The sequence below is a fragment of the Centrocercus urophasianus genome, unplaced genomic scaffold, assembly GCF_019232065.1.
Source record: "Centrocercus urophasianus isolate 14NV4802_14NV808 unplaced genomic scaffold, USGS_Curo_1.0 seq_1191, whole genome shotgun sequence".
NCBI lineage: Eukaryota > Metazoa > Chordata > Aves > Galliformes > Phasianidae > Centrocercus > Centrocercus urophasianus.
Genome location: NW_024884355.1, coordinates 30,008 through 48,229, shown reverse-complemented (window position 1 = coordinate 48,229; position 18,222 = coordinate 30,008). Strand labels below are relative to the sequence as shown.

Here is an 18,222-nt window from a genome sequence, read left to right as displayed (position 1 = left end):
TCACGGGGAGATGTGGGGCCGGAAAGTGCGTGGTCGAATCATCATGACCACCTTCCTCAGGGAGTAGTAGTCTGTGTCCTTCCACGAGTACCACACAACGCCGTCCGGCCCGAGGATCTTGCGGTTCTTAATGGAGTATCGGCCACCCTGGGATGCAGAGAGAGAGAGATGGCTGGGCATGAGAAGTGTCATCCGGATGGGAGCATCCGAAAAAAAAGATTGCTCTGAAACACCGAGCAAAGAGCTTAACGGCGACGCAGTGACAAGAGCACCTAAAGCTCAACATTTTTCACATGCTCCCAGTGGAGATGGCAACTCAGGTCGCATGAATCACCCCGCACTGCGAGCTTCCATCATGCGGTCCCAAGCCACGGCGTGCCTTAATGCTGGTGTCTGGCCTATGGCACTGAAAAAGCACGGTGTGTGCTAACACCCGGCTCCTTGACCCTGCGCCTCACCTTGTAGTACACCCCGTTGAGGTTGGAGAAGAAGCACTGGTGGTACCACCAGCCCCCGTGGGAGATCTCAGCACAGATGTTCCCCGAGTCGGGCGTGCTGAAGCTCCTCTTGTTGTGGTACCAGGCGAAGGAATCCTCCACCGTCCCGCTGAACCCATCCACGTGCAGGCGGTAAGAGTTGGCCTCGTCCTCGATGCTGCAAGCAAAGGATGCAGGTGAGGAGTGCAAAGCCTGCATTCCTGGTGGGGACACCTAGAAATCGTTGAGCTGCTCTGGCCGTGATACCCGCTGTGATTCATCACCTCTGAAAGCCAAAGACATCGTATTTCTCCATTCTGGGGGATGTGCATGCTTGTGTCGTGACTCAGGGCAGCTCTTATAGGTTTGAGCTGGGCAGACTGTGACTCTAAAACCACAATAAAGGGCTTCGGCAGCTTTGGCAAGACAGCTCCCTAATTACACAGTACTGCCTCCTCTCCTCAAAGTAAGCATCTTATTCTTCACCTGTACAGGGACAATTAGTAATTAGCCCTGGGCTAGAAAGGGTTGTAGGTCACTGCCATTGCACAAGACATCTTATGAGAAAGGTCGGGTGAACATTCAGAGCACGTGTTTGATGGCAGAGGATGTTGCAAGGCACTTTCAGGTAATGTTTTGTTTTGTTTTTAAATAGATCCAGCTATTTTGGTGCCTACTCTAAGCCTGCAAGCTCCAGATGTTCCCTGCTGCCTTGCACACCCTCCCACGGCAGGCAATTCCACAGTCACCCACAACCATTTCCAGCAGAGAGAAGGAAGTATTTCATCTGGGCAGCCCTGGTCACCCTTGCTTAAGAAAGGATGTGGCTGATGTGGTATGGGTAATACAAACACCAGAGGAGGGAAAGAGCTGCAGATGCTGAATAACATTATGTCACACACAACAGGTAAAATCCACGAATAGAGGGGGTAAAAATGAAAACATGACCCCAAAGAATGGAGGTGCTGAAGAATCTGCCAGAAAAAAACATGGGATTCAAGCCCCTGTTTTTGACACTGAGATTGGTAATCTGAGCAGAATCACCTCTCAGCTGCAGGGGACTGTGCCACAGCGGAGTTCCCATACCTGCAGGTTTTATAGAATCATTCAGGTTGGAAAAGACCTCTAAGATCAAGTCCAACCACTTACCACCAATATTGTCCACTGCCCACTGTGTCCCTCAGTGCCACATCCCCACGGTTCTGGAACACCTCCAGGTTTGGGGACCCCACCAAACCCCTGGGCAGCTGTGCCACTGCACCACTGCTCTTTCAGAGAAGAAACATTTCCTAACATCCAACCTGAACAAAACTTGAGAACATCCTATCATTCAGTGTCTTCTGGAATTGAACCATTTGCATCTACCAAGAACCAGGGAAAGCCTACCTGAAGATCTGGTAGAAGGCATGCTTGTGCTTGCTGTTCCAGTCCTCCATGTCAATACGCAGAGAGTAGTCTCCTTGGCTTGTTATCTTGTGGATGTTCTCATTGCCCAGCCAGAATTCACCATTTAGATCCCCAAAGCCCTCCCTATATTCATTCCAGGTCCTATTGAAGTCAACTGAGCCATCCTGACGCTTCTGGATGACTGTCCAGCCCCCACCTGCCAGGGAAGGAAGCAAAAGGATGATGTCTGTGGGTCCCACTGCCAGCACACAGTGACATCTTTGAGGACCCATCTGTGGGTGTCTCCTGAAGTATGGAGATTATTGTGTACTGTTCCCACAGCACCATAGAGGCACACGAGGTCTCTTACAGTATTGTCTCACTGTCTCCATCTGCTCTCCCATCTGTCCAAACCCCTCTCTCCTCTCTCATTTCATTCCAGTATTGTAAGATTTAGAAAGGGACCGAAGCCATGTTTTCATTTGCTGTTTGTACAGGCTGTCACCCCGCGGTGTCCAAGATTGTGGCAATGGTCATGCAAATAACAGTAATGACATAATAGAGATCACATTGTCAGAGCAGTCTGCTTCTTAACAAGCACTCATCTCCCAGAGCTGCCATCACCTGTAGATCCTTTGAGTTAATGTTCCCCATTAACGAGTTGCCTACATGGGGGCAGTCAAATCCCTCCCACCTGACACTCCAGCATGCGATGTGTTGATGTGACACATTCATCCTATCCAGAGCAGATCCATGGGGCAAAGAACTGACCATCCACCATGTTTCCCTGTCAATTGACAGTATTCTTACAAAACGTGAGTATTGTAAACCAATTTTGTGAGTAATTTTGTGCCTAGGTATGACGGTGATACATTGTGTATAGATAATTAGATAATCAAGGGTCTGGGAGGCTTCATCCACAAAAGTATCTGTGCAAGAGCCATAATATCTGGTTAGAGTTATTCATCCAAACCCCTTATTTCACCAATGGAGTGGTTCAGCCCTTCTGGAGATGCTGCTCTCACTGACTGTAATATAATCCCCAAACAGCTCAGGTAAGGCACAGCTCTCAGGTTAGGCAGCCCCCACCCCGAGTTTTGCTGGGAGATGGTGTAGGTGCCATACCTTCCGTGTCCATTTCACACAGCACTTCGATGGGCATCCCTCCAACAGAGGGCATGATGCTGTAGATCCCAGATCGACGGAGCCCGTTGTAGTAAACAGAAGCGCAGTCAATGGGGCAGTTCCTGACGTGCCTCATATCTGAGCAAGAAAGCAGAGAAATGTCATTTTCAGCACATAAGATGGAGAAGAGATAAGCGCAGGGCGTGGAGGAGTTTGGAAGCCAGTCCTGCTGGAACTGTTCCCATTGTCTCAACCATGATATGAATGGCCATAAGAGCTTTACACCAGCGCAATGGAAAAGTCTCAGACCAGTTGGCTCAGGGAGGAGAAGCACGCCTTTCCCCCTGACGTCACCAGCTCAGATCGGATCAAGGTTGGTAGGTGAAAGCCATTAGTGGCTCCTGCGTGTGCAACACATGAGTCATGCAATGGATGCTCCTCGCTGGAAAGGCAGACACTGGCTCCTCTCAGCTTTTAAAGAGAGATGATAAATTGAATACAAAGATGGAGATGGACTTTTTACGTGGTCTGATAGGGACAGGACAAAAGGGAACGATTTAAAACTAAAACGGGAGATTTGGATTTGATGTTGGGAAGAAATTCTGTACTCAGAGGGTGGCGAGGTTCTGGCAATGCTGTCCTGAGAGCTGTGGGTGACCCATCCCTGAAGGTGCTCAAGGCCAGGTTGGATGGGGCCCTGGGCAGCATGATCTGGTGGGTGGCAAAAGACCAGTGATTTGGAACTGGATGGGCTGTAAGGTTCCTTCCAACCCAAATGGCCCTGGGATTCTGTGACATAAGGCCTTTTCTCCACTCCATGATTATGAATCCCCCACCCCGGCACCTCCCCATCACCTGGCCGCTCCATCTCCTCCTGCAGCCTCATCTCAGCAGGGTTGAGGCAGGTGGGGTTGCGCCAGACCCAGTCAGTCAGCACGGAGATGTTGTTGATTTGTGCCTGCATGTCGTAGAGCAGCGTGGCCTGGATGTGCTGCAAGGTGCTGGCCTCGCTGTACCTCTGCTCCAGGTCCTGTACCCGCTGCTCAAGGCTGTGGTTCCTCCCAGCTGCCTCTTCGTGCTGCAGATAGGGATACAAATGGGTTGGGAGGATGCTCTGATGGCCTCACCCTCGCTCTGCAGCCCCCAGCCCTTTGCAGAGCCTACAACCTTCCTATCCCCCCAAGCAGGATGCACATAGGCAAACCTAGTGCTGACAGAGCAGTGCAAGCTCCCCATGATTGCTCCCCATGTATCCTCCAGCCTGGAACCCCACCACCGTTGGGTTTGCCTTGTAAAACACTGTCCAGATGCAGTCACTCGAGAGGTGCTCACCTGCCTTGCTCGGTGCTCCTCGGGCTGCCCGTTAGGTGGCAGAGCAGGCTTTAGGCAGCCCCTCCGAACCCTGCAGCAGCAGAGCTGAAATACCCTCCCTACCCCTGCACCACCCATTCCTTTGGGGTCCAGGAGCCCCCAGCCCTTTACCTGCACTGCAGGGATGCTGCTTTTCCCCCAGCCTCCCCTTTTCCTCTCCTGCCCTGCTGGTGGTCCCTGTGCTGTGACATGGGATGCTCTGCCAGCATGGTTGACATGGGACCCTGTATCGTGGCCATCTCCCAACAGCATCACCCTGAAGGCATGCCCAGCCATCTGCAGAACCACAGTAGGTGTATTTCCTTCAGCTAGAAGGGGCTCATGCAGCCTGAGAGTGTTTTCTTCTCAAGGACCTGGCTCACAGCTCAGTCCCTGCCATCCACCGCTGCCAGGACACATTGCTGTTCCCAGGAGATGGTACAACACTGCGAGTTTTGGTACCAATAACTCAAGGTAGCATCCTTCCCAGTGCCACCCGAGCATTGCCAATGGTGCCATGCCCACCCATGTGTTGCTCATAGGATCCCAAGCAGTGGCAGTAAAATGGAAATTATGGCATGCAACAACGTGGTGTTTTCCTTATCAGGGCTGCAACGTCTCTGTCTCTCCCATACATCAGCTCTGCTCTGTGAGCCATGACTGACAGCAGCAGCCTGCACCCACGCTCCAGCTCTTTGAGTAAACCCACGATGCTTCGCCCCAGACAGTGGCTGGTGATGGGTTTTCGTGGGACTCATCCTGAGGCAGAGAAGGGACCACTCATTCTGACCCGTTTTGGTGTCCCTGTTATGAGGGGAGGAGCTGTGAGCTGCTCTCCATCACCTCGGGATGCAGAGCTCAGAGAGATGTCTGCTTGAATGGACAAACCCACACCAAGCTCCAGGAGAAGGACTGATGGCAAACCAGCAGGAGGTGATTTATGATGGTGGATTAAGGGAGCAGCAGCTCCTGGGTGGGAGGAAGGGATGTGGAGAGACCTGTCCAGGCTGGGTGGTGGACACAGCAGGGAATCAGAGTGACTGCAAAGCCAGCTGCAGTTGCTCAGGGTCCTTTCCAACCAAGGTCCAACCCAAAGGGACTTCAAAAGATCCCAGAGACCATCCCTTCTCCCGTGTAGCTGTACCTTGGTGGCACTGTTCTCAAGGTGTGACCTTCCTGGGGACATCTCAGTGGGGCTGGAGGCTGCCTGGGGATGCCTGTGTGCCCCTTGCTCTCTGCTCTCCCAGTAGGGTGAGGAGCCCAGCAGCACCCCACAGCAGACAAAACCCTTTAAGTGTTGCCCACCTGGGCTTCCATTAAGTAGAAACAAGGTCTCCCAGTTCATTCCTGTCACCTGGAGACATCCAAGGAGCCTCAGCAGTGTTAGTGTCTCCACATTCACTGCTCAGATCTCTATCTCAGGATCTGCTGGATCCCACGGAGATAATTATATATACATTCTAGGTGTGGGTAGGAGGAATGCCATCATCGGCAGCTGCTCCAGAAGCATCCCCATCAACCACCACCCAACCACCACCAACCCAAGAAAACATCCACTTCACTGTGCTATCTAGTGAAGGACTATTCTGTGCAAAAAAAAACCCAGCAATTAACAGGGAAAAGCAGAATAAACTAAGTGCAAAGGCGCAGGAATTATCAAGTGGATAATTGATAGAAGGGGTGATGGCCTCATGTTGTGCCAGTGGAGGTTCAGGGTGGATACTGGGAAACATTTCCTCTCAGAAAGAGCAGAGCTGCAGTGGCACAGCTGCCCAGGGAGGTGGTGGGATCACCGTCCCTGGAGGTGTTCCAGAACTGAGGCAATGTGGCACTGAAGGACGCGGTCAGTGGGCATGGTGGGGTGGATTGGGGTTGGACTTGGGGATCGTAAAGGTCTTTTCCAACCTGAGTGATTCCATGGTTCTTGGAGTAGAAAAGGGATCACAGGCTTAGGTCACACAGTGACTGTGTCTTTGCATGTGAATGAGGTCTTCCAAGCACAGAATTATAGAACCATAGAATCATTAAGGTTGGAAAACACCCCCAGCATCATCAGGTCCAACCCAGCCCATCCCACCTCACCACGCTCACTGACCATGCCCTTCAGTGCCACGTCTCTACAATTTTTCTTAGAATCATAGAATCCTTAAAGCTTGAAGGGGCTTTTAAAGGCCATTTAGTCCAACTCCCCTGCAATGAACGGGGACACCACAGCTTGATCATGTTGCCCAGGGCCTGGTGCAGCCTCACCTTGAGAGTCTCCAGGGACAGAGCATCAACCACATCATTGGGCTGTTCCAGTGCCTCACCACCCTCAGTGTAAAAGGCTTTTTCCTTATATCTAACCTAAATCTATCCTCTTCAAGCTGGAACTGGGGAAGAATAGGTTGAACAGTCCTAAGGGTCTGGATGTAACTAGGGCATAGACATGAGAAGTGGAGGCTGGAAGATCTGTTCTGGTCCCACTGTGAGGAGAAAGAAGAAAAGTGGAAAAGGGGTGAGCGAGGTCTCCCCAGGTGGGTCACAGTGGTGGATGCAGGAGAGAGCTTTGGTCTGCATGATGTAAACGTCATGGTCCAAAAGGGCAGATGGCGAGAATGACCACAGTACCCAAGACACACAAATCTGGGTATCTCACATGGACCTACAGTTGCAGGCATCTGGCATATGGCAAAACTGTGAGTCATGCCCTGTGTGGGGCAGGTGAGAACGTTTTGTGGAGGGAGGTATGGAAACAAAGCCCCACATGAGCACATCAAGCCTGGGAAGGGGAAGCTTTGCAATGAGGGAGCCCAAGGGAAGGGTGTAGGCAAGGAGACAAAGCCAAACAGTGTGTGAGTCACATCAGTTCTTAGTGCCAGCCCATATCAGACCTCATCTCTCCCAAAGACAAGACTTGCTTACAGTTGTTGAGTTTTACACAGTATCCTTCCAGCCAAATTGTTCCTTGCTGACTGCAGTTCCCTGCCCTGTATTATGCAGGGAGCTCAGCCCTGGCTACCTGGGATTTGGTTCAGCTGTGGCCTCCTAAGATGTGTCTCCTCCCTGACTACCTAAAATTTCAGCTCTAGTTGTTTTTGCCCATAGGCAATGGAAGGGATCAGCAACTCCAACCCATTCTAGGCAGGTTCAGAGGTGGAGGTCTTATTCGTCTCACAGCAGGGCCACAGATAAAACACCAGAGGGTTTGTGGCTCATGATAAGAGAGATTTAGCCCTGGAAGGCCTCTGAGCCAGCACAGTAAGAGGGGTTTAATGGATATCCCAATATGTGGTCACAACAACACTATGAGCTTCCCAGCATCCTCTCCCTGCAACCAGAAGCACCACACAGAAGGAACCTACCAAGGACAGCTTTACCTGGAGCTCCAGGACCTTGATGCGATGTCGGTGGTTTCTCAGCTCCTCCTGCAGCTCTGAGATCAGCTCCCGCAGCTCCAGGATCTGCTGCTTGCGTTCCTCATTCTCGTGGAGCCAATAGGACACCTCGTCGGTACAGCGAAACATGTCTGGGCACCGCTGCTCATCCCCCTGGGGCAGCGTGGCCACGATCTTGCAGCGGCCATTGGGCAGCACCTGGTTGCTGTACTCCCCACACTGAATCAGGCCTGTGCCCTCCTGAGTCCCTTCATTGTCACCATACGCTGCGGGCAGGGATTTTGGCAGTGAGGGAACACTCAGTGCGGCCAGGAAGAGGAGGGAGAGCCAACGTGCCTCAGCAAAGCCAGTGCTGGGGCAGAGCTCCATCAGGATGCTGAGGATGGTCCCCAGGGGTGGCCCCATCACCACGTTGGACAGGGTTTTATGTCTGCGCAGGACCATGCATAGAGAGGTGTTGTCTTTCTGAGCATCCTGCTGCTCCGACACTCTTTGAAATGTAGACCAGAGCTGGTAGGAATGAGCAACAAAATCAACCCAACATAACTCAACACAACTCAACCCAACCCAACCTAATCCAATCCAACACAACGCAACCCAACCCAACCAAATCCAGTTCAACCCAATGCAATCCAACCCAGCCCAAACCAACCCAACTCAACATGCTGCCTTCCACTCAGCATATCAGGGTCCACCATCTTCCAAACCCCCTCCATCACCTCTATTGCATCCTAGAGATTCAGGACATGGTCCTGGGGCTCTAGTCATGACACAGAACACCCAGCAGAATACCTGGGCAGGGTTAGACCTCCAACCCATCCCTGGGGGTGGCTAGATGGCCTTGCTGAAGTCAATGTTTCCCTATAGCTACGGGTTTATTAATCCAGGTGACTTCAGGTGCAAGGGTGGATGGTGGGATGGTGACCTTGCCACCATCAGTGTGAGACAAATATGTTATTTGTCTTTTTATTCAAAGAAATCAGCCAGAGCTTTCCAACACTGGGGCTCCCCACCATGCCACCACACCGAAGCCCTGCTCCGCACCTTTCTCTCAACAAAAAAAAAAATCCCCATCCCATCCTTCTGGGAATGGAGATGTGGTAGGTTTGCTCCCCTTGACACCCCGTGCCTGCGGTGCCAGCACATACCTTCACGAGGGCTGCTCTGGTGCTCCGGCAGCAGGCAGCGAGCAGGGACTGTCTGCAGGAAGTGGGGTGAGCGTCGGGGGCTGCTGGGCACTGATTCCCCCTGATCCTCTCACCGCACTATAAATAGGGCCAAGAGAGCCATCAGACTCAGACAACGCACGGGAGGGAGGAGCACGGGTCCTGGCGTGACCTTATCAGCACACGGGGGATTAAGCCAACATCTCGGCAGGAGGGCATGGCTCCCTGCTCCTAGAACCCCCCATCCCATCCTCATGATGGGTTCTGGGCAGAGAGCTGGCTCATCCTTTCTTCCAGCATCCACCTGACCCGTGCCAGTATTTTGGGAGAGAAGAGGACCCCCCTACTGTGGTTGGAGACACCCCGGGAGACAACCAGGGTGCTGTGGTAAGATGGGAGGTGATGGTAGGATTCCTATGGACACGGTTTATTAGACAAGGGACACGGCTAGTGGGCATGGCGGGGATGGGTTGATATTGGACTTGGTGATCTGAGCGGTCTTTTCCAGCACCCCACAGCCAGCTCCTTATGGGGCAGTCTTGAGGCGGGAGATGAAGGGAAACATTTCGCTCTCAAACCCCAGCTGAGAGCTCCTCCAGTGCGATTAGCTAAAGACCAGCTTCTCTTTATTGCACATGAGTGGATGGACATTTAACGTGCTTGCTGATAATGCAATCCATTATCCCCATCCTGCTGGTCCCGCTGCGGGGCCGGAGGTGGCGGGGGAGGCAAGCTGGAGGAGGGACGGAGCCGGGCACAGCCGGGCCTTTGTGTGGCCACTCAGGAGCCACTTTCCCCGTGAATGTTTGGGCTTCTAAATGCATCTCACCTCCCTTCCTCCAGCCCCTTTGCCTTTCATTTCTTTTCCCCATTATACTCGGAAAAAACTCGTCCGGATCATTAGCGTCAGAGGCGGAGACGGGCGCTGAGTGCCACATGGAAGAGGTGAACGAACATTTCGTTCAATGCTCCTCGAGTGCCGTTTAGCTCAAGGCTGCTCCTTCACAAAGGGAGATGTGAAAATGGGCCCTGCGCGCGGCTGTGGGGCGGCCAGGCAGGGCTGCGCTGGAGCTGCCTCTTCAGGGAGACAAAGCACAGCCATTTCGACTGCCTTCGATTGATGTCTGAGCTCTTCGGGGAGCATTTAGTGAAAAGGGAAGAGGGAAGGGAGAGGGGGGAGGAATTCAGCGGGAGCCCAGGTGATGTGCATGGTCATAACCATGGAGCTCTGAAATGCCCAAGGTTGAGCGCTTGGCTCACTGTCCCCAGCATCCTTTCCGTGTTCGTGGATGTACATCAGCTGCATCCTCTCTGATGGCACAGGGTCAAACTGAAGCCAACTCCTGGGACCCCTTGGCCAACTCTTTCATACGACCATAGAATCACAGAACCATTCAGGCCTCTATGATCATCAAGTCCAACCCCAACCCACCACCACCAGGCCCACTGACCATGTTCCTCAGTGCCACATCTCCATGTTTCTCGAACCACACCTGCACACTCCCAAAGCCATCGATGCAGATTGCGCATTAAGAAGATGCTGTTAAGGGTCATCGTGAAGCCTGGGCCAGCACCATGCCTTATTCTCAATCCTCCCTAACACATACTGTTTCTGTGGGCATCTCCTGCTCTTTCTGCTCCATCCCAAATTCACACCCTTGTACAAAGAGCAGTGGATGGGCCGTGCAGATCTAACCATCCGGGTTCAGTCCGCATACTGGAGGTCCCTAATTCTGGCAACATTCGTGACAGAGGTGCCCATTCTCTATGGGCAGCACAGCTGAGATTCATCACAGCTCAGAGAAGCACCACATTCACTTCTCCAGTACATGAGGTCCCCATTGTCCCTACCCACGCCCTGCAGCCTTGCTGAGCCAGCTTTTGATGCTCCTCAGTGTGCAGACTCTTTGAGGAGGAAATATTATAATAAAAAAAAAACATCATGCTTCTCCATTTCTCATTTCTAGCCCATGGAATAAAGAGATCCCCAAAATTCAGTATCCCCTGAGCCTACCTTGGCCTCTTGGAGAGGATAAGCAGCCCATCTCTAAGCAGGCACTGCAGACCTGGAGCCGCTTTAGAGCCAAGTGTCCCAGGGCTCTCCCAGCTCCCCAGACCCATCCTTGTCAAGCCTCAAACACAGTGGTAGGACTGAGGACATGGCCAGCATTGCTGTCCTTGCAGATCTGCCACCCAAGTGCCACCCAGTCAGTCTGTTGCAATGCTGAACAAGATGCCAGAATGTACTGCCACCGCAGCTTTGCCATCAGCGTTGCCCACTAGCTTTACCATTGGTTTTGCCATTAGCTTTGCCACCCACTTTTCTTCCAGACCCTCAGTGCAGAATCACGCAGCTGGCGTCACCCCAGCCACCAGTGTTGCCTTTGGGCACCCTCCCCATGCTTCATCTGGGTTCCAGCTGGGAGCAGAAAGGAGTGGAATGGAGACGGAGCTGGGTTCAATTGGAATGCAGGAATATGGTGTAGGAGCTGAGTTACAGGAAGGAAGCCCCTGCCAGGCTTCTGACCCCAACCCACAGCCAGATCCCCCCTAAGAAGCTGTAATCCCTCTTAGGGGCACGGGCAGTAATCAGGGATTTGGCTCCAGGCGTGCAAACGTGTACGAGCACAGGGCAAAGTGTGCAGGCGTGTGCATGCATCACAGCTTTGTTGTGCCTGGCAAGTGTATGCCTGCAGGATGCAACCAGCTCAAAAAGGAGAAGAAAGGCAACAGGAATGAGAGAAGAAAATGTGCAATTGGGCAAAATACATAACAGGGTAATTTGGGGGTCCTGACTGTACCTCACCCAGTTTTTCCCCCAGGATGGCTCTGCCCTGGGCTAACCCAGCACTGTGTAGAGCAGGGCAGCTCCAAATCCAGGAGCTGAAGTGAGCAGAGTTCAGTCCAAAAGCAAAGTGCAGTAGTTAATGACTGCCTTCTGCCATTAACAGCTGCTGGATTGGAGTGAGTAGCAGCTTGGAAAGGGCATCCCGTGCAGCAGCCTGTCACACTCCCCACTCTTTTGCATGGATACTCATCACTGCTGAGGGACCAACAGCTCCATTGGAGCTTCTCAGTGACGCAGAGCATCCTATCAAACACTTCAGAGCCTCACATGCCTTTGTTTGCCTCTTCCTAGCCAAATACCCAAGTGCCTTCATCTGACTCCAACCCAATGACCGTGGGAGCAAGAGGCTGGTGATGGGATTGTGATGGTGATGGTGATGGTAGTGAACATATGGTCAAGCACAACCATTTTTCACCAAGAGAAAATTACACAGCTTGCATTTCAATGTATGTGCTCAGGAGTGATCACTCCTATGTCTGCTCCCAGAAATGTCCTACTCTAATGGGGAAACCAGCAAGAGCCACCAGGTCAACTCTGTAAAGCACTGCAAGAAATCTCTAACCTGAGATTATAGGGATAGGGATGACCCAGCAGCACACAGCATGTGGCTGCAAGGTGGAGATGTGACGCTGGAGGGACGTGGCTCTGGGCAGCACTACGTGGCTGTCAGATGGCCCTTACAAGCCCCAGCACTGCTGTTCACAGCCCAGCAGGATTTGAGTACAGCTGTGAAATTCACACCCCAGCCCAGAACTCATTTGCACAAAAGTGTGATTTGCTCAACAAATTAAAATGGAAAGGCCAGAAATCACGTGGCCGACGAGCTGCTCACCTGCAGGTGATCCTCCCTGGGGACAACAGCACGGCAAAGCCATCAGCCCTTGCCCAAGGCATTCCAAAATTCAGCCTCCAGCCTTGCTGTGTCAGCCATTGGCACCAGCTGCCCAATGATGTGATGGAGTCACTGTCCCTGGGGGTGTTCAAGAACCGTGGAGAAGTGGCACCGAGATTTAGTGGGCATGGTGGGGGTGGGTTGGAGTTGGATTTGAGTTGGGGTGATGGTGGTTTAAGAGGTCTTTTTTGGCCTTAATGATTCTGTGAGTCTGTGATTAGGCATGGTGATAGGTCAGCAGTTGGACTGGATGGCCTCAAAGGCTTCTCCAGCACAAATGACTCTGTAAGTGAGCATGATGGTGATGAGTTGGCAGCTGGACTTGATCTTAGAGGTGTTCTCTAGCATTTATGATTCTATGGACCATGTCTTGCTGCCCAGGAAGAGAGCCAGCCCCAGCTCCAGGAATGCTCAGGCAGCAGCGCCCTCAGTAGGCCTTGGGGGATCACACCTTGGCCATAAATCCCCACAGGAAGTGCAAGGGAATGTGGCAGGGCTCTGCTCAACAGTGCCTGGGGCAGCCCAGGGGCACAGGGCACAGCCTGGAGCTCAAGAGCTGCCCATCAGCAGCACTGCAGTGCTGGGTGAGTGTCGAGCCCTGGCACAGGGGGTGGAGAGCTCTGGGGGTCCTCCTTGGGGATCTCCCACTGCCCCTGGCCGTAGAGCTGGAAACCCAACCGTCCTGAGGCTCTGGGCTTCTGGGAGGTGCCATAGGGAGCTCAGAGGATGGGCTTAGACCAAGCTTTGAGGGCTGCACCAAAGCTGGTGAGTGTGGAGGCATTCTTCATCCCAACGCCTCACCTCAACGAAATTTCCCTATTTCCTAAACTGATTTCTTCCTTATAAAAATAACTGGCTCAGAGAGGCCTAATAAAGATGAAAGAGCTTTTAAAGTGGGAATCATCGCTCCTTTTTGGCCATAAAGCATTCAGAATAGCTCTCCGTCATGAAAAAATATTGCATAGCAGGGGATCTGCCAGGGAGGGTGGAGGCAGATAATACAGTTAAGAGATATGAATTGCTTGCGCCACAGAGGTCTCCTGGATCTAGGGGAGACTGGGGGACTGGGGAAAGCATGAAGCAAACTGAAATGCTAGGATGGGTGAAATGGAACCTGTGACGGAGCTTTGTGCACCATCCCAAAGAAGTGATGCCAACCTCATGCACCCCGCATCCCATTGCAAGAGGAGAGAATCCAAATCCCATTGCAAGAGGGGAGCACCCACATCCCATTGTAGGAGAGGAGCACTCTTTCTGCTCACTCGCACGTTGCTTGGTCCCAGTGCCTGGAGGAGCCTCCTGGCAGCCCCTACAGCACTGTATTTTACATATAAGGCAGCCCAGGTGAGACCTAAGGAAAATGAATCCTGGTAAGCCTTGGGTTCCTTGCTACAGGGGAGGAATCTGCAGGCAAAAGCAGTGTGGTAAAGCGGAGAGATCAAGGGTTTGAGCACAGGGAGGGGGCTGTGTGTGGTGCCATCCCGAGAGGTTTATTTAAAAGAAAACAACCCTTTATCCCACCAAAAGCCGACCCCACACCCCCAGCACCCGTCGGAGCACAGAGCCCTCCCACGCCTGATCCCCAAAAAGGAACAGATGCCCCTGCACCAAACACCCAGTAAAGCACTTTCCGTCCGACCCCTCTGTTCCCGAAAGCAATTAGCAGCTTCGCCTGGAAAACTTGGCTGGCTGCAGCTGGCAGGGAGATGCTAATCCCATCCACCTCGGGGACAGCCACATCTGCACCGTGCCCCCCGCTGCTCCGCTTTTGTTTGCTACCTGGAAGTGTCCCTCCGTCCCCATCTCCGCCCCCACCCCCAAGGGCCATCCAGAGGGCGGCTGCGACGCGGCGCTGGGGGTATATAAGGCAGCGGGGATGCGGGGACGTTGCAGACGCGCTCTCCGGGAGACGGGGACGGTGGTGGCTGCGCTCCAGCCCACGCCACAGGTGAGACCTCAGGGATGCGGCATGGCCCAGAAGGGCACCTCCGGGGGGTGCGGGGAGGGGGAAAGTCGGCAAAATCTTGGTTGCAAAGTCTTGGGTGGGTTGTTTGCACGGTTAGATGGACGGCAGCAAGGAGATAAATCACCCTCCTCTGTGAAATGCTTTGTGCATCCCTGCCCCCAGCCTCTGCCACCCTTTATTCTCTGCTTTTTTGGGTTACTGTATGCTGATGCGTTACAGAAGTGGTCCCAGCAGTCGCAGCAGTGCCAGAGCTGGGAGGTCCCAGGCGGCTGCTCCCATGATTTTGGGGCAAAAGAGCAGAAAGAACCTCCATGACCGCACTTCATCCGCTCTCTATGGAGCAGGATGAGATTTTCATTAACTTGCCTATTGTTTTCTAAATTGTGGGATGGGGTTTTCCTCCCTTGGCACTCCCAAGGTGAACCACGTGAGTCCCCATAAAGTTAAAAGCAACTTGGGAAAGAGTTGGGCTTGGCAAAAGCAAAGCGCACGGATACATCCATCTGCATGGCTCTGCTGCCATCACCACAACCCTCACCTTGTCTGGACTCACCCAAAGCAGTCCCTGCAGCACAGCCTTCAGCTTCCATCCTCAGCCTGGGTCTGTTTTAGCAAATCCTTTGCACAGCAGCGGAGCCATCCCTGAGCGCACTGGCATCCCTGACACCTCCAGCATCTCCCAGAGTGCTTCCCAAGCGATGATCTGATGTTATTTCATGTATCATTTCAGCTTGAGGGGGGTTTGCAGGGGCTACAGCCTGCAGGCAGCTTTCCCTTGCAGCATCACTGGTCTGCCTGTGGCTCTCAGGAGGGGCAGAAATCCTCAAGGCAGCAGCTGTCACCTGCAAAGCCGGGTGTTCACGCAGGTGACAAAGGACCTGGGATTTCGGACGCAAAGGATGGCGACAGCAAAGCCACAAAGGGCTGGAAGGAGGGGATGCAATCCTAGCAAGAAGCAGCAGCCCCATATTTGGGCAAATAGTTATTATTTTTTCTTTTTTTTTCTGTAGCTCCTCTGCAGTTTGGGTGCCCATCCCTTGCCAGTAGGATGCGGGGTGCGCTGTGCCGCAGCCTGCCTGTGGTGCTGGGGTTGCTGCTGTGCCACCCCACCACCGCCAGCGGTCCGTGCTGGGAGAACAGCAAGTGCCAGGACCTGGCCACTGAGGCTGGTGTTTTGGTAAGTGGGAGCGTGGGGCTGCCTCAGGCTTTGTTTGCTTGTAACCCCAATGGAAGAGGTGACGGGATGCTGTCCGTGCTGGGTGACACACAGCAAGGTGAAGTGATGCCTTGGGCACCACGATCTGTGGGTTTTGGTGTGCTCATGCCTTTTGGCCTCATAGAGTCACAGAATCTCAGAGTGAGAAGGGACCTCAAAGCTCCCCCAGCCCCAACCCCTGCCATAGGGTGATCTCTCACCAGATGAGGTTGCCCAAAACCCCATCCAGGGATGGGGCACCCACAGCTTCTCCCTTCCACTGCCTCATCACTTTCATCATAAAGAACATCTTCATGTTGGGTAAAATCAGTTTTCAAACTGATGTCATCCCTCCTATGTGGGACAAACAAGGAAATCAGAGAGTGGTAACGGGATGGTGGTTATGGTTCATCCTCTGCAGGGGCTGAGTGCGCTTTGGGGACCCAACGCACAGCCTCCATGTGTGGTCCGTGCTCCCCCAGCACCTTTTACATCCCCACAGGATGTGTTGGATGCTCCATGCTCCCCCTGGAGGATACATAGAGTGGCGCTTGCACAGGAACATCACCAAGGCACATGGCCACAGGTTGCACATTAGGAAAGATTTCTTCCCTGAAAGAGTGGTGAAGCAGTGGCACAGCTGCCCAGTGGGCTGTGGGGTCACCATCCCTGGAGGTGTTCCAGAACCGTGACACGACACACTTGGGGACATGGTGACCGGGCATGGTGGAGCGGGCTGACACTTGGAATTGGTGACCTTAGAGGTCTTTTCCAAGCTGAAGGATTTCATGATTCCATTTTGCCCCGTGCAGGCGTGTGCCAAGGCGTGCCGAGCTGAGCTGTCGGCCGAGGCACCCGTGTACCCCGGCAACGGGCACCTGCAGCCCCTCTCCGAGAGCATCCGCAAGTACGTGATGAGCCATTTCCGCTGGAACAAGTTCGGCCGTCGCAACAGCAGCAGCGGAGGGCATAAAAGGGAGGAGGTGGCCGGCCTCGCCCTGCCCATCACATCACCCCACCGCCCCCCCGGGGAGGAGGAAGACGGAGAAGGGTTGGAGCGAGAGGAAGGGAAGCGCTCCTACTCCATGGAGCATTTCCGCTGGGGCAAGCCGGTGGGACGGAAGAGGAGACCCATCAAGGTGTACCCCAACAGCGTGGACGAGGAGTCGGCCGAGAGCTACCCCGTGGAGTTCCGGAGGGAGATGGCGGCCGACGAGGATCCCCTCGGCCTCTCGGAAGAGGAAGAGCAGGAGGAGGAAGGCGAGGAGGAAAAGAAGGACGGCGGCTCGTACCGCATGCGGCACTTCCGCTGGCACGCGCCGCTGAAGGACAAGCGCTACGGCGGCTTCATGACCCTGGAGCACAGCCAGACGCCGCTGATGACTCTGTTCAAAAACGCCATCGTCAAAAGCGCCTACAAGAAGGCCCAGTGAGCGGGGACGGCCCGCGGGGCAGCCCAGCCCACGTGGCCCCACGCAGCTTTAGTGTCCTGCCGGCATGCGTGTCACTTAGATCCACAGATCGCTCGTTATGTCCTTAATTACTACTCCGAAGCCCTCCTGCCCCGACACCCAATGGCGACAGGTTGGGGCTGAATGCGCCCATGTGAGCAGTGCTCACGCCGGGTCATTTTCCTACTTTCACCAAGCTGTAAAATACTGTAAATGATGGATTAAAAGAATTCTAAAAACAAAACAAAACAAAACAAAACATATATCTGTAATTTTTGCTAGCTAGCCATGCATCTGCAATGTCTGTGGGGCTGTGTCTTGCAAAGGGGCAAAGGAAATAGGGACAAGGTTCAGTGGGCACGGTGGTGACAGGTTGACAGTTGGACTTGATGATCCTCACAGGTCTTTTCCAACCTTACTGATTATCACAGAATCATATCACAGAATTGCTTGGGTTGGAAGGGACCTCAAGGATGGTGAAGCTCAAACTTCCCCCTCTCTCTTCCCCCACCACAGGCAGGGCTGCCAACCTCCATATCTAATACTACACCAGGCTGCATGGGGTCCCATCCAACCTGGCCTTGAACACCTCCAGGGACCTAAAAGTGAAATTTAGAATAACTCCAAGCCCAAATCCTGCAGCTGGGAGCCAAAAGACATCACTGGGGCTGTGCATGGGAGATGGCCGTGGGGCTAAATTTCATCAGGTTACTCCCAAGGAAGGGATTCAGGCTTCCCCATCCCTAGGCAGCTTCCCCAGTACTTATCTCCCAGATAAACTCATTAATTGCCTATTGAATGGCAACACAGAAGACTCTCAGGTACAAAAGAAAGTGACGTTATTTATAAAGTCACATTGCTAAATCGTTTGCACAGAGGGGCAATGAAAGCAGGGAGCAGCTGGGGATGTGGGACCATCTGCAAGAGCAAACGCTGTTACCTGTGCCAGGAGTAACAAACCCTCACCATTTCCCCCAGCCTCACAGAGCC

The 18,222-nt window shown here is 53.3% G+C and overlaps 2 protein-coding genes across 2 annotated transcripts; one reads left to right on the top strand and one right to left on the bottom strand.

The window, feature by feature from the left end:
• LOC122155508 (angiopoietin-related protein 7-like) lies at positions 1–8,158 on the bottom strand. The gene is made up of 6 exons (XM_042809394.1): positions 7,697–8,158; positions 3,843–4,065; positions 2,988–3,125; positions 1,863–2,079; positions 459–654; positions 1–147 (listed from the first exon to the last, which is right to left on the bottom strand). Exons 1-6 carry the CDS (start codon positions 8,156–8,158, stop codon positions 1–3), a joined length of 1,383 nt encoding a protein of 460 aa, XP_042665328.1.
• A 7,476-nt stretch (positions 8,159–15,634) lies between these two features.
• On the top strand, positions 15,635–17,214 carry POMC (proopiomelanocortin). The gene is made up of 2 exons (XM_042809393.1): positions 15,635–15,763; positions 16,594–17,214. The coding sequence occupies exons 1-2, from the start codon at positions 15,635–15,637 to the stop codon at positions 17,212–17,214; spliced, it is 750 nt and encodes a 249-aa protein (XP_042665327.1).
• Positions 17,215–18,222: the final 1,008 nt, after the last annotated feature.